This window comes from Meles meles, chromosome 10 (assembly GCF_922984935.1).
Source record: "Meles meles chromosome 10, mMelMel3.1 paternal haplotype, whole genome shotgun sequence".
NCBI classification, from domain to species: Eukaryota; Metazoa; Chordata; class Mammalia; order Carnivora; family Mustelidae; genus Meles; species Meles meles.
In genome coordinates, this window is record NC_060075.1 from 54,268,190 (window position 1) to 54,284,313 (window position 16,124).

The following is a 16,124-nucleotide window of genomic DNA, read 5'->3' on the forward strand; positions in this document are numbered from 1 at the left end:
TCTCATGATATTTTCAATTTGGCTAGTGTATTTTTTCACTTCTAGAATTCTTGTTCCTTTTTATAATTTCTCCTTGTTGACATCATTTTGCTTATACAGACAACCCTGAATAAGACAGATCGGAACTGCATGGGTCCAGTATACATTCATATTTTTGTATAGTCCAGTACTATGCATGTCGTGTCTTTACGATCTTCTTAATATTTTCCTTTCTCTAGCTGACTTTGTTGTAAGAATACAAAGTATAAACATACAACATATCAAACTGTTAATGGACTGTTTGTGTTATTGGTAAGGCTTCTAGTCAACAGTAAGCTAATTAGTTAAGTTTTGGGGAGTCAAAAGTTATATGTGGGTTTTCAGCTATATGGAGGGGTGGTCAGTGCCCCCAACGCATGGTGTTAAGGATTAACTGTGTATCCTTTTCCCAATTTACTTTAGTTTTCTTGTGTTTTCCTTTTGTTCTCTGAGCATATTGAAGGCAGTTGTCCTCTGTCTAGTAAGTCCACAGTCTGTGCTACCTCAGGCATGTTCTCTGTCAGTTTGTTTTGTTCCTTCGAGTGGGCCAGTTTTTTCTATTTCTTTGTATGTCTTTGATCTTCTGTGGAAGAGTGGGTGTTGGAGGAAACAGCCACCTCTTCTAGTCTTCGCAGACTGGCTCTGTGCCTGGGAAGTCATTCATTGATTAGCTGGGCATGCCCTGAGCCTGGAAGCTTAAAGTCTTGTCAGATCTTTGCTGAGCATGTGTCTGGCCTGGCCTGGCCTGGTGTGAGGGTTGCCCAGTTCCCTGATGGGACACAGCTGCTTTGGAATGCCTTGGTTTCCCACAGAGTGTTACCCAAGCTTCTCCTTGGGGCTTTGGGTGGTCTGCTGTATTTCTCCATGCATAAACTCTTCACCTCACCGTTTGCAGGTCTGTAGTCACCTGCAGCTTTCATGAGTAATGGCTGGAGCTTTTCCTGGCAGGAGACTGAGTTAGGTGAGAGAGGAACCAGTCCCTTCAGGCAGTCCCCGAATGGGTACAGTGTTGTGGTGAGTGTCGTAAGGAGCTGCATTCTGCCTATGATTTGCAGTGTTTAGTAAGTTACTTGCCTACTTTTACATAATTATAGGCCAATTTGAATAGTAGGATAGTAAGCCTTTTAATTATTATAATGAGTTTAGGTGTTTTTTAAAAAATTTTAGGTGAAGTTCACATAACATAAAATTAACCCTTTTATTTTTAAAAAATTATTTATTTGACAGTGAGAGAGAGTACAAGCAGGGGGAGTGGCAGAGGGAGAAGCAGGCTCCCTATTAGCTAGGGAGCCCGATGTGGGGCTTGAGCCCAGGACCCCAGGATCATGACCTGAGCCAAAGGCAGGTGCTCAACTGACTAGTCACCCAGGCTCCCCAAATTAACCATTTTAAAGTGAACAATTCAAGTGAACAATTTCTTATCCACTCATTCGTGATGGACCTTTTGGCTGTTACAAGTAGTCCTGCTGTTAACATGCATGTACATGTATCTGAAACACCTGGTTTTGCAGTTCTTCTGGTTATATACCTAAGAATGAAAGTGCTGGGTCAGATAGGAATTCTGTGTTTGGCTTGTTGAAGAATCATCAAAATGTTTCCCGTCGTGGCTGAACCTTTACATTCCCACTACCTATGTATGAGTGTTCTGGCTTCTCTACATCTTCTCCAACACTTCTTCCCTATGATTTTTGGACTCTACAGGATGTGAAGTGGTATTTTGTATTTTTGGTTTGCACTTCCCTAATGACTGATGATGTTGAACATTTTCTCTTGTATTGTTGTTCATTTGTATATATAATTTTTGGTGGGACGAGAAATAATGTGTCAAGTTCTTCATGCAGTTTTTGATTGGATGGTGTCTGTTGTTGCATCATAGGGGATCTTCATACATTTGGAGTGCTGGGTCCTTATCACTTAGGTGTCCTGCAGCTCTTTCTCCCATTCCATAGGTTGCCTTTCACTTTCTTGATAATGTCCTTTGATGAAGAGATGTTTTCAGTTTTGATGAGGTCCAATTTAATCAGTTTTTTGTTGCTCATGCTTCTTGGCCAAAAAGTTTAAGCTTTTTGATTGAATTTAAACACAAATGCTATTTAGTGGGTAGTTATTTTATTGAAAAATAGCATTTGCCTGAATATCATTTGTAGGGTCATGAACAAGCTGCGTGCCCTTGAGTAAGTAGGCTCAGGTTTGCTCCCTTTTGAGAGGCGGTGCTCCAGCTAATGGAGGAGATCTTGTTGTACTCTGATCCTCCTGGACCCTGGATCTTCTTAGCTATAAATAAAAACTCATATGCTCCATCACTCTGAGTTGAACCTTATTTTCTGGAGGTTTTCAAATCTCACTGCATATACTTCTAAAAAAGTAACTCCCCTGCTTTAGATGTACATGACCACATTCGTGTTTCAAGACCTCAGGCCCACTTGTCTGCTCCCCAGTTCTGTGCTTGTCTTGTCACATGCCGCCATCGCCGAGCGTGCCCGTAATGGATAGCTAAGCTGCTAGCGGAGAAGCAATCTTGTCTTAACTTATCTGGCTTTCATTACTTAGGTAGACTGAAGACTTAAAATACGTTTTAAGCCTTTTCTGTGTTCCCTTTTTAGTGACTTTTCTTTGTGACTTGGAATACTTCATTTTGCAAGAGCTTTTCAGTACCAATAATTTGCCTACTTGTGGCAGATCTTTTCTGACAAGTTTTTTTTTTTTTCCTCCTAAATTTGTCTTCTTTTAAGGTGTTTAGAACTGGTAAGCGGTCCGTGATACTACTGTTTTCCATTCTGATCTCCTTTATGTTGGTGCTTAAAGTCTTCCTCATGCCGGGACCAGCTGTATATTCACATCAATTATAATCTCTTCTGTGATTTGTTTACCTTTGAACTCTTTCATCTTCTGATTTTCTTCTGATTCGTAGATAGTATCAGGAGAGAAGAAAAATGGACTCTTGAATTCACCTCGGCATCCTTTATTGACTTACCGACATCTCTTTCCCATTGATTTGCGGTATTTTTCCATCAGATTTTCATGATATGTACTAGGATCCATTTCTAGGCAATCTGTATGTTCCACTGTTTCTACATCATTTTCTTCTTTCTGACTAAGGCTTAATTTACATATGGTAGAAGTTATCCCTTTTGGGTGTCCAGTCCTATGAGCTTTTTGTGTTATCACTATCACAGTTGATTTTATCACTGCTCCAAAATTCCCTCTGACCTCTAGTGTCAGGCAACCACTGACATGTGTTCTGTCTCTCTAGTTTTGCCTTTTCGACGTGTCCCGTAAGTGGAATCAGACGACATGTAGCCTTTTTTTCACTAGGCCTCATGCATTTGTGATTTATCCGTTTAAGTGTGTCTGTCAGTAATTCAGTCTTTTTTATTGCCAGCAGGAATCTGTGGTGTGGATGAACCATGTTTTGTTTATGCATTCCCTAGTTGATTTGAGTCGTTTCTGGGTTTGGGAATAAAATTGTTAATGACAGTGGTTTTTTGTGAACCTAAGTTTTCATTTCATTCTGGATCATGTGGTAAGAGTATGTTTAACCTGATGAGAAGCTCCCAAATTGTTTTCTAGTGTGTTCCTACCATTTTGCGTTTCCACCAGCCGTTTAGGAGAGTGCCAATTGCTCCAGATCCTTGCTGGGCAGCACTTGGTATTGTCCTGTTTTCTTAAGCCATTCTGATAGGTAGATAATTGCATCTCATTGTAGTTTAAATTGCATTTCCCTAAGGGCTGTGGATGTCAGACCTCTGTTCACGCGCTTATCTGCCAGTCCCACGTCTTTGGCAAATTGTATGCCTGCGGCTTTTGCCCATGTTTAAACTGTGTTGTTCTCTTAAGGAGTTTTGAGATTCTTTATATATTTTGGGTATAGGTTCTTTATCAGGTGTATGGTTTGTGGATGTTTTCCCCCAGTCTGTTGTTTTTTCTTGTCATTCTATTTAAAGTGTTTTTTGAAAGGCAGGATTTTAAAATTTTCATTGTCTAATTTATACATTTTTAAAATCTGTATTCTGCTTCTGGTGTTGTGAACCTAAGGTCACAAAGATTTTCTCCTAGAAGTTTTAGAGTTTTAGGTTTTATATTTAGGTCTGCTCTCTTCTGAGTTAGTTTTTGTAAATGGTGTAAGGTATGGGTGTGTCCTATGGATCTACCAGTTTAACCGTAAGAGATTTAAAGAAATGGCAGTGTTTGTGATAGAAAATGATGCAAAACAACGCTGTTTGTGGAGGGTTGAAGAAATGCTTTCCTCTGTAAAAGGTTCTTTTGCAGATGCAAGATAGTACACCCTGCAAATTCTGCTTTCCTTGCTATCAAAATTGCTTTCAAAACACTTACTAAGGAAAATGCAGTAGTATGCACAGATTTCTTTCGTGCAGTTCTTTAGGGCTACAAATGGAACTTGTTTCCAGGTGAAACATACACAGTGTTGCTGGAATAAGAAACATTTCCAGAAGCTTTATCAAAATCAGCTCTGGAATTAGTTGGCCTTTAAGAAGAATCTGTCGCTTTCCTTCAAAAACTAGTAGCTGATAAATATGTGCCTTCCAGCTGGGAGGTGGGATTTCTCAGTCGAGGAAGAATACATTTGTAGATCATTGAAATACAGAAAAGGCTTAATTATACTTAATTTTAAAAATACAAAGTTTTAGATTAACAATATGATCATTTGTTTTCAAGAGTATATATTTGATTGAAAAGCAGCTGGTAGTTTGAGGCTTTTTATGGCTTGTTAGTTGTTTTTTTTTTAAATTGAATTTCAATTAGGGTTAGGCTGAGGTCGTTAAAGTGATATGGAGAGCCCTAGAGCATGGCTTAGTGATCCTCAAGAAATGGTAGAAGGGCACCAACTAACTACAAAGCAAGCAGCCGTTGGGCAGGATTGATTTTTATTAGTGGAGCTCTGTTGGGAGAGAACAGAGCTGGATTTTAAACCAAGTAAGGTTGTGCAGACAGCTGTCTCCCAGACTTGCAGTTAATTTCTGGGCTTTGGAGCCCAGGTTCCTGGGTTCAGGGTGTGGTGCTGCCAGGCATGAAGGCTGAAGCCTGGATTTGGGGGAGGGGGGTGATGTTTCTGAACCTGCCTTAGGGTGAAGCATTGGGTTCTTAAACCACATGCCCCTCAGGTAGAAGTGGATGGAGGTCTAGACATGCTCTCGGAGTTGGAGAAAAGACTGCATTCATTTAAGGAGGGAAGATTTTCTTCGTTAGTGGGTACAAATGCAACAGACTTCTGTGCATTGACTTTTTATCCTGCCACTTTGCTGAATTCCTGTGTGAGTTCTAGCAATTTTGGGGTGGAGTCTTTTGGGTTTTCCACAAAGAGTATCATGTCATCTGTGAAGAGTGAAAGTTTGACTTCTTTTTTTGCCAATTTGGATGCCTTTTATTTCTTTTCGTTGTGTGATTGCTGAGGCTAGGACTTCTAGAACTGTGTTGAACAGCAGTGGTGATAGCGGACATCCCTGCCGTGTTCCTGACCTTAGGGGAAGAGCTCTCAGTTTTTCCCCCCGTTGAGAATGATATTTTGTATATGGCCTTTATGATGTTGAGGTATATTCCCTCTACCCCTACACTGTGGAGTATTTTTATCAAGAAAGGATGCTGTATTTTGTCAAATGCATTTTTGAGATCTATTAAGAGGGTCATATGGTTCTTTGCTTTCTTTTATTAATGTGGTGAATCACATTGATTGATTTGTGGATGTTGAACCACCTTGGCAGCCCAGGAGTAAATCCCACTTGTTTATAGCAGCACTGTCCACAGTAGCCAAAATATGCTAAGAGTCCAGATGTCCATTGACAGGTGAATGGATAAGGAAGAGGTGATGTGTGTGTGCGTATATGTGTATGTGTGTATATATTTGCACATATACACACATACAGTGGACTGTTATTCAACATATATATGTATTCACATATTATATTCTCTCTCTCTCTGTACACACACAAACAGCAGACTGTTAATCAACCATCAAAAGAATGAAATCTTACGGTTGGCATTGCTGTGGGTGGAACTAGAGGATATTTTGCTAAGCATGGAGTAAGTCAGAGAAAACAAATACCCTATGATTTCAATCATATGGGGAATTTAAGACACAAAACAAATGAACATGGGGAAGGGAAGAAAAAATAAGACAAAAACAGAGAGGGAGGCAAACCATAAAAGATGCTTAACTTTAGGGAACAAACCAAGGGCTGCTGGAGGGGGGTGGGTGGGATATGGGGTAATTGGGCATTAAGGAGGGCCCTGATGTCATGAGCACTGAGTGATATATATAACTGATGAATCACTGAATTCTACCCCTAAAACTTAATAATACACCGTATGTTAACTAACTTGAATTTAAATAAAAAATTTTTTAAAAAGGAAGGTTTTCTCTGCACTTTTAGATTGTCTTCCAAAGTTGGTCTTTTATTGCTGAATTTAAAAAAAAATGGTAAGGTACACATAACATGAAATTTATTCTTTTAATAATTTTTAAGTAGCATTAAACACATTTAAATTGTTGTTGGGCAAGTAATCTCCAGAAGGTTTTCATTTTGTAAAACTGAAACCCTGTATCCATGAAACAACTGCTCCCCTCCCCCACCCTGGCAGCTTCCCCTTTACTTCCTGTATTTGTGACTTGGATTGGTCCCATGAGGTTTCTCCTGTGAGTGGATTCAAAATATTTGTCTTTTTGTGACTGGCTTACTTCACTAGCATAACGCCCTCAAGTTTCATTCATGTTATAGTGTGTAATGGGATTTCCTTCCTTTTCTTTTTGAATTAGTTAACACTGCTCATCAATTAATCAGATGTTGATTAAGTACCTCTAAGTACGTAAGACTCTTCTTGGTGCTTGAGGGCCTAGTATGAGGGGGAAGATGCCAGAGAGCTCGAGAGTCTGCTCTGAGAGTTAAGTGTCCATTTAGGAGGTTCAGATAAGCCCTTGGAGAGCTGGCGTCAAGCAGGAAAGGTCACACTGCGCAGGACAGGAGCAGAAAGTGGGCCTACACCTCTACTCTGTGTGAGTGTATGTTCTACAGACGAGTGTCAGCGTCTCACTGGGGAGCTTGCTACAGCTGTAGAACCTCGGGCTCTCCCCCCGACAGACTGTTTCACACCCGTTCTTTTGTTTATCTGTTTGCTTTAATCTTGTGGCGGTGTAATTGACCTCTGACATATTAGTTGCAGGGTTCGATATTTTTAGAATTTGCTTTCTAAGACTGAATAACACTTGATCATATGTGTCTATGAATTTTGTCCATCCGTTCTTCCATGGATGGACACATGGGTTGTTTCCCCTTTGTGGCTGTTGAATACAGTGCTTCTGTGAACAACAGAAAGGCCATTTTTTAATTAATGAATTGATTTTTCTGCTCCAGTCCGTGGAAGGGAAACTTGATTGAGGTGCCAGGGCCGTGGGGCAAAGGCAGAGCCTGGGGCCTTATGTGACCTTCTTGGGGCGCAGTTGTTGGGGTTGTGCACTTCCTGCAGCCGCTGGCTGTACAGGGGTGCAGGAGAGCAGGGCACTTGGCAGCGGACTGTCACCACCCTGCAGGCACAGTGCCAAGTGTGTGTGTGGGGGGGCTCTCTCTGGACATTGTGGACACCTTCCAACTGTTCGCCTGCAGAAATCAGACGCTGCTGGTCAGGAAGGCCCTCCTTGACCTTGGTCTTGGCTTTGACATTCTCCCTGGTGTCCCTGGGCTCATCCTCAGGGTGAGGGTCTTGTCCATCAGGGTCTCCACCAGGTTCTGCCTCCCTTTGTCTGTGGGGTCTACACCATCGCCAACCGCTCAGCCGCCTTGTTGTAGAGAAAGACAGGGTGGCCACGGTCCTTTTAATGTGTGAAGTTTTTCTTTTTACTTAGTTTTCTTAGCACTCCAGTGTCTACTGCTGTTCGTACCAGACACTAGCAGATAGACTGTTGGTAATATTTGAAATCTGGCATTTAAAATGTTCTGTGGGTTCTGCATGGCCCCAGGACTGCTGCTGTGCACTGTCACTGGATGAGTGTGAGGTCCAGCGGAGGGTGAAGCAGACGTTGTACGACTGGAAGATGTCTCAGCAAGACATCTGGCTTCTCGGGGGAGGAGGGGACTGAAGGGGGAGCCCACAGGACCCCCATTTCTGCATGGTCATGATCTACTGCCCTGGAGAGTGGCCGCCACTTCTGGACATGTGTCTTAAACTCACCAGTGCGCCTCATCCCGTGGTGGCTTACCCTGAGCTGCTGCCTTTCCGTCTTCCTGTTTAGCCCTCAGAACTGCTGAGTTTGCATCTCTGCTCCCAAGATGAGCTCTGAGGTTGTGTTTAGGGCCTGCGGGTGATCTGTGGTCCTTTGCGAAGGAGGAGCTTTTTGGGAATTCTTTCTTCACGGATGTTCTGGTACGGACCATCCCTCCTGTACAGGGATGGTATAACGTGCCCCTCTTCCCCCCACACAGCTTCCCTAGGAAACGGATGACAAGGGCAGATGCATGTCGATACCTTCAGCCTGGATTATTGAGAACCTGCTTTAGGCCAGGCCCCGTGTTAGATGCTGGGGACTCCATCCTTGTTCCTGTGTCCTTAAAGGAGATTTGGCTCCTGGTCCCCCCCATGACTCTTGGTGAGTGGACAAGGATAGTGTGGACAGATGTAGCAAGTGTATGTGAAAGGAACAGAATAAATGTGTGTACTTGAAAAAATTATGACTCATTAAACAGTCTCTGCACTTTAAGAAGGGAGTTGCCCAGTGGATCCCCAGTGATCTGCACAGGGAAATGCCAACTCCTGGGCCTAATGTATTGTCATGTTCTGAACTGCTCATGCATTAGGAGGGTGCCCCCATGCATCTTTTAGCAGATGCGTTGTGTAGAAATTTAGATTTGTCAGCTCTGTTCAACGGTGTCTTGCATTGAAGACCCTTGAATATTTTACGGAGATTTTTCTGAATCTTGGGGCTTGTGCCTGAAACTCTTCTCTTAATGCCTTGTGAAGTTAGAAAGCAAGAAGCAGAGCCCTGTATGCCCCGAGAATGCATACTGAGTTTTGGTGTTTTCCACAGTGTGTTCCTTCCTTTTGTTCCTCATTGGTAATCACAGCCGACCCCTTCCCCCCCCCCCCGCCCCGCCCCTGGCCTTGGTACCTGTGGCGCAGACTCGGGGAGCAGACGCAGAAGTCCTGGATGACTTGGGGGCCGGGGTATGGGGGTGAGGACAGGCCTGCTGCAGCTGTACCCAGACTAATGTATTTGCCACTGGATGCAGTTTCTTCATGGTGCCAATCTCTGTGTCCTTCCAGGTGCTTCATTAAATCATGACAGGGTGTGCTCATCCTCCTTTAACCTTTTTAGGTTAAAGCAAGCTGCTGGGCCAGCGGAGCTTTCTGATTCATAGAATGGTGGTTAGTCGAGAAGAAGATGACAGAAACCAGTCTGGGCCCGTGTCTCTCGCTGCCACTGCGGGGATGGGACTCCAGCGCTGTCGCTGTAACACACCCTTAGACAAGGACTATCTATGTTTCTCTTGTTACGAGTATTATTGTGGTGTGTTGGTTTCATGATGAAACAACTAGAAAGTATCTTTGAAAAGATAAGGGATGTGAAATACTGTAAATTGACTTCCTTATGAAAAGTTTAAACCCCTTAAGGCTTCATTAGGAGCTTCTCAGTGTAAATGGGGCAGGGGTTGGTTTTGTTTTGTTTTGTTGGTTTGTTTTTCCTTACTGTTACTGGAACTCTACTTCTGTGTCTGACCCTTTGTCCCAAGAGGTGACTTCATTAGATGGTGGGAAAGCATGTGTGTTAATCCTCTGACACCATTAAATTTGGCATATTCAGCTTCTGGATTTGTGTTCTCGGTATACCGAATGTGAAACTTCCTTCAATTGAGCCATTGACCTCCTCATCATTTTTTGAACAAGAAGATTAAAATCACGACAAAAATAAGATTAGAGAATAGTGATTTCTTCAATGAACTTAACTGTAAAATTAATTCAGTGCACAGAAAAAAATTCAAGGACTTGAAGTAACTTTCGAATGCACCGCTCTGTGTGCTAGTGCGACACGGTGTGGTCTAGGGACCCCCGAGGGTTCCACGAGGACAGAATTATTGTTGTGATAATTCTAGGTGGAGTTTCACATAAAAATGTCTTATTGCAATTGAGGCGTCTGGGTGGCTCAGTTGGTTCAGCGTCCAGCTTTTGATTTTGGCTCAGTTCATGATCTCAGGGTCGCGAGACTGAGCCTGCTTACAGTCTCTCTCTCCCTCTTCCCCTGCCCCTCGTCTTCCTCTCTCTTAAAAAAAAAAAAAAGTCTCATAGCAGTAAAAATTATTATATTAAAATCTCAGCCCTTGAGGGCACCTCTTTAATATTGACATGATGAAATTGGAAGTACAGATAGAGCCCCTTTACATCCCAGAAAGTGATTGTCAGGTTATCTCAGGGCAAAGATCTAGGAAATAATGGGACTATATCCCAAGGATAGAAAGAACTACAAAAGAATACCCCCACCCCGCATTGAGTCCTCTTTAATTCCTTTTGTAGAGGTGATTTCTGTTAACAGTTGGGCACGAATGTCTTTTGTGCCTTTATGTGTGTGAATGTACAAGGAAAAATGTGCATTCCTGTGTTTTGGTGCTTTCTGCCACTGTTTGTTTTTTAATTAACATATATTATTTGCCCCAGGGGTACAGGTCTGTGAATCATCAGGGTTACACAATTCACAGCACTCACCATAGCACATACCCTCCCCAGTGTCCATACTCAGCTACCCTATCCCTACCCCCTACCCCCAAGCAATCCTGTTTGTTTTGTGAGATTAAGAGTCTCTTACAGACAGTAGATTCTTTCCATAGTTTGGCTATTGTGGGCATGGCTTCTATAAACATTGGGGTGCACATGCCCCTTCAGATCACTACATTTGTATCTTTAGGGTAAATACCCAGTAGTGCAATTGCTGGGTCATGGGGTAGCTCTATTTTCAACATTTTGAGGAACCTCCATGCTGTTTTCCAGAGTGGCTGCACCAGCTTGCATTCCCACCAACAGTGGAGGAGGGTTCCCCTTTCTCTGCATCCTCTCCAGCATCTGTTGTTTCCTGACGGGTTAATTTTAGTCATTCTGACTGGTGTGAGGTGGTATTTCCCTGTGGTTTTGATTTGTTTTTCCCTGATGCTGAGTGACGTGGAGCACTTTTTCATGTGTCTCTTGGCCACTTGGATGTCTTCTTTGCTGAAATGTCTGTTGGTGTCTTCTGCCCATTTCTTGATTGGATTATTTGTTCTTTGGGTGTTGAGTTTGATGAGAACTATGAAAGAGGGGTGCCTGGGTGGCTCAGTGGGTTAAAGCCTATGCCTTCAGCTCAGGTCATGATCCCAGGGTTCTGGGATCTAGCCCCGCATCAGGCTCTCTGCTCAGCGGGGAGCCTGCTTCCCTTCCTCTCTCTGCCTGCCTCTCTGCCTACTTGTGATCTGTCTGTTAAATAAATAAATAAAATCTTAAAAAAAGAAAAAGAACTTAAACTTGATTGTCATTGATGATTATTGTTGGTAGTGGTGTTGATGGTAAAGTCTGAAACTGTTTTGTGTGTCTTACAGGTAAAGCAAATGGGTAAGTGGGGTAAGTGTATGCAAAATACTGAGAGTTGGAACTTTCGTTTTGGGAAAAGGGAAATAATCTGGGATTGAGGGAGGTGAGGAAGAATCCTGTTATTTTGGCTTTGAATTCAAGGTGTCTCTGTGAATGTGTGACTTAAGACATTTAAAGTATCATCACCCTGTCCAGTCAGAGCTTAGAAGCAATGATACTTAACTAGCAAGGAGCATACCAAATCCTCACCTCTGATTTCTCAATGCCTATGCATTTGGGGAAAATGGCTGATCCAGGGTCTGGGGCAGGTGAAGTGTAAGGCTAGCTTGGTACACTTGTGCCAGAAAGCAAAAAGGTACGCAAAGACTATTAGGGTTATGTCAAAAGGACATAGCAGTTGGCTTGAAGGAGCTCCCATTGGCCAAATTTAGGATAATTTAAGCATCAGAAAGAATGGTGACAGTAATGGGTTATATAGCACATGGAATTTAAAAAAAAAATACCATGAATCTACATGGGAGCAAGAGAAGCAGAGAGAGGGAGGGGGATAGCAAGAGAGAGAGTGTGTATTGTATTATAGAAGAATGCTAGCTAATACATGAAGAACGAATAGAATGTGAAAATGACCATTTTGGAACCTCTCATGTGTAGTACTTGATTCAGGTAAGAGCTGTCAATGGATGCTGAAACCACTGACTGAATTGTTACCAATCAGGGGGAAGGATAGTCACAGAATGTCAAACATCACCCTACTTAACTTCGTGCTAAATACAGAGAGGAAAAGATTGGCACAACCCACCTGAATGTGTTGATCAGAGAGCATCATCACTAAAAACCAGAGATAGCTAGACATTATGTGCTTTCTTTTTTTCTTTTTTGAAGATTTTGTTTACTTGACAGAGATCACAAGTAGGCAGAGAGAGGGAGAAAAGCAGGCTCCCCGCTGAGCAGAGAGTGTGATGCCAGGGCTTGATCCCAGGACCCTGAGATCATGACCTGAGCCGAAGGCAGAGGCTTTAACCCACTGAACCACCCAGGTGCCCCATTATGTGCTCTCTAAGTGAAGAATGTGGTACTACCTATGAAGTAGTCATCATTTTGTTAGAAAGAAGGAAACTTGAATCTGACTGAGCCTGTAACTTCGACTACCAAATCATAGGAAATCTGTGGGGACATAGAAGTTTATTAAATACCATCTTGCAGCTGCAACAAACAGACACAAACCCCAAACACAAACTTCCAGACTTTTGCAAACTCCACAGATGACCCAGTTTCTTCAAAAATAAGTTGCCAAAGGGAAAAAGAGGGACACATGAGAAAAGACTTTATAGAGCTATTGACCGGTGTAGGGAGGTTATTCAGATCATGATACAAATGAGTTAAAAAATATAAGTTAACAGAACTGTGAACACAGACTATGTATTTGCTGGTGATACAGGGTGAAATGATACTGTATCTTCAGTTGCTTCAAAATAATTTGGAAGGAGGGCAGTTGGGTAGGGCTGCAGATGGGAGAAGATTAGCCATGGGCACAGAACTGCTTCAGGGTCCATGCATGAGTTCATTGTACTGTCTTGCCTATGTAGGGTTTGGTTTGAAAATTACATAATTACATTAACACTAATTAATAGGAAATAATCTAATATTTTGTGTCTCTGTATGCATTGCATTGAGAACTGCATGTCATTTGTATAGAATTGTTGCCAGAAATATTTTACTTAAATGTATCTGGAACCAATCATATAAGCTCAGAATGTATGATATTCGATAACAACAGTCTTGGGCTATTGAAATGATGCCAGTGTCATGAAAAGCAACAAAAAATACTGTCATAAAAAAAAACAATGCATGATCTTGACATCTTGGGGACAGTTGCAGACATTTAAATATGAACTTGTAGTAAGTGATATTGAATTAATGTTATTTCTTTTAGCTATGATTATAGTTTTGTGGCTCTATATAGAGGGGAATGTTTTTATTCTCAGGAGAAGGGTGCTAAAGTGTTTTAGGGTGAATTAGTATGATGTCTGCACTTTACTTTAAATATACACAGGTTGTGCCTGGGTGGCTCAGTTGGTTAAGCAGCTGCCTTCAGCTCAGGTCATAATCTCAGGGTTCTGGGATCAAGCCCCACGTGGGGCTCCCTGCTCCATGGGGAGCTGGCTTCTCCCTCTCCTGTTTGCCCTTTCCCCTTGTTGTGTGCATTCATTCTCTCTCTCAAATAAATAAAACATTAAAAAAAATAAATATACATGGATTAAGTTGGCTCATCCTAACTGGCTGTTTCTCTAGGTCACAAACTGTGAAATACTAGCAAATGCTTATGGTTCCACTTGATGTTTGTTGAAAGAAAACAAGAGTGATGACGTACGGGGACGCCTGTGAAGAATACAGAGATGCGCCATTCCTTCACCTTGCTCTGGGTTCGGACGTTTACAGAATAAAGAGTTGGGAACAAGTGGGTTGTCAGCATATGAAAATGAACTCTGAACAGATACACAGTTGTTAGATGATGTGTGCTGACAACATTCTTGGAATATTTGCCTATAATAGCGTTTATATTCTCTTGGAATTCTGAAACTACTTGAGAGAATATAGACAAGGAGCAAAAAGGTACTTATTTCGCTGTATGGATTTCCGTGTCTGAATCAGCAGATGATGAAGAACAGAAAAATTAAAGAGCTACAGGTGGAAATGAAGAAAAGAGGAGCTTAGTAATATCTTATTTTGATATAGATGACGATTTAAAGACAAATCCACTGTAGGAGATAAATAGATTGTTGGTTTCTCAAAACCCAGTGACTTTATTTTTTGTGAAGAGATCACACGTGGCTTGTGTTAGGTCTGGCCTTGACATTCTGTCTGGGTCTGGCCCTGACATTGTCTGTAAGATGGGACACATCTCTGGGGTTTGAAAACACGCTTGCCCTTCCCGCCCCCACCTTCTTTTGTTGCCGTGAGGAATCCGCTGAAACACATTCTGCTCGGGGGTTACTGGGCAGATCGATAGAGCTAGAAGATGCTAATTCCTCCTGCTCTCTAGAAAATTTAAGTGATGATAACAGCCCCTGGTTTGATCCTTCTTCTTTTTTGAATCCGAAACAGGTCCCTAAAGAAGTGGCTGACATCTTTAACGCCCCCAGTGATGATGAAGAGTTCGTCGGTTTCCGAGATGATGTTCCCATGGAAACCCTCTCATCAGAGGAGAGCTGTGATAGTTTCGACTCACTGGAGTCAGGGAAACAGGTACGGATGGTTTTTTTCATGGAAGGCCTGGTCTTTGGGAAGCCTGGATCTTGCTTCCGATACTCTTTTATTTGAATTTGGTCTGAGATTGGTGATCGCAATTAACTGTCGAGCGTTTGTTTTATAAGTGTTTTGCCTTCATGTTTCAAGAACCAGGGAGAGTACCTAGATCATTTTACTGTTCAAGCCCTTTCTGTGCATGACATATATACACATACATAATGGGGCCTCACATGATCAGATGCATTTTCTTTGCAACCTCAGGGTTACAGCCTCTGTGGAGGCTGCACTCAGAGAGTTCCGGGCTGGCCGGCAGGGGAGGCTGGGCCAGCACAGCACCGATCCACACCACAGTCCGGAGTGGGACTGCGCGGTTACCCTGAGCCAGTCTCTGGGCTCCTGTAGCATGATTCTCTCGGAACCTCACTCTTGGAATTGCCGGAGGAGGGCGTTACTCTTTCCTTGGATTACTTGGCTCCCTGGCAAACACAAGAGACATTTCTCTGAGAGTTAGTTTCCGGGAGGTTTCTCTTGTGCCTCAGCGGGAGCATGGCCAGTCAGAATCACCAGGCTTTGGTGGCCTTTTCTTCTGCTGTCATTGTGGCTCTCAAAATTCTTCATTCTCCCTTGACCTCGGCTTCTCTTACAAGGCTGTAAATTAAGCCCACCTGGCTTTGACTGGGCAGGTGCAGGAGGAGAAGCAATTACTTGTGTAGGGAGGTGCCTGCTTGCTGGATGGGCTGCCGGTGCTTGTTCTGACCTCTATGGGAGCTGGTCTTGCCCAGGTTCAGGGACCCCCCAGTGTCTGTCCTCCACACTGACGTGCTGTCTCTCTGCTTGGTCTCTTCCTCTTTCTTACGTGTTTCATACTTCACGGTCCTCTCTTTTGTCTCCCGTCCCCATTTGTGGATATGGTTCAAGATTTTGTCTTCAGACCTTTTCTCTTAGTGATGTAGGGACCGGTCTGCTTTCAGCCATTACCTGCACGTTCTCGATGGCTTGACTTCCCTCTCAGGCCCCACACATAATCTGACTGCCAGTCGGACCAGTCTTGATCAGGGGAGATCTCAGACTCACCGATTCCCTTCCCTGGTTGTCCATTTGTCTTCCTTATTCTTATCTGCATCTTTGGTATTCGTGACCCCTCCCCCTCCTCTCCCATCTCCCAACTCCCTTGCAGGCACTTGTGACCCTTCTGCCATGTTGCTCGCCTCCATCCCTTCCCTTCCCTCCCTTCCTCAGTGCCCCTGGTCCTCCTAACCCTTACTGCAGTGGCAAAACTGAGCTCTGGTCATGCTCCT

At 43.0% G+C, this 16,124-nt stretch overlaps 1 protein-coding gene across 2 annotated transcripts in view; it reads left to right on the plus strand.

Moving 5' to 3' along the window:
* Positions 1-16,124, plus strand: part of CDCA7L (cell division cycle associated 7 like) — a 43,639-nt gene that overhangs the window by 13,660 nt on the left and 13,855 nt on the right. For both annotated transcript variants that reach the window (XM_046021409.1, XM_046021407.1), the window contains exon 2: positions 14,683-14,823. In XM_046021409.1, coding sequence (XP_045877365.1) covers positions 14,683-14,823 — 141 coding nt within the window. The remainder of the gene's footprint in view (positions 1-14,682; positions 14,824-16,124) is intronic.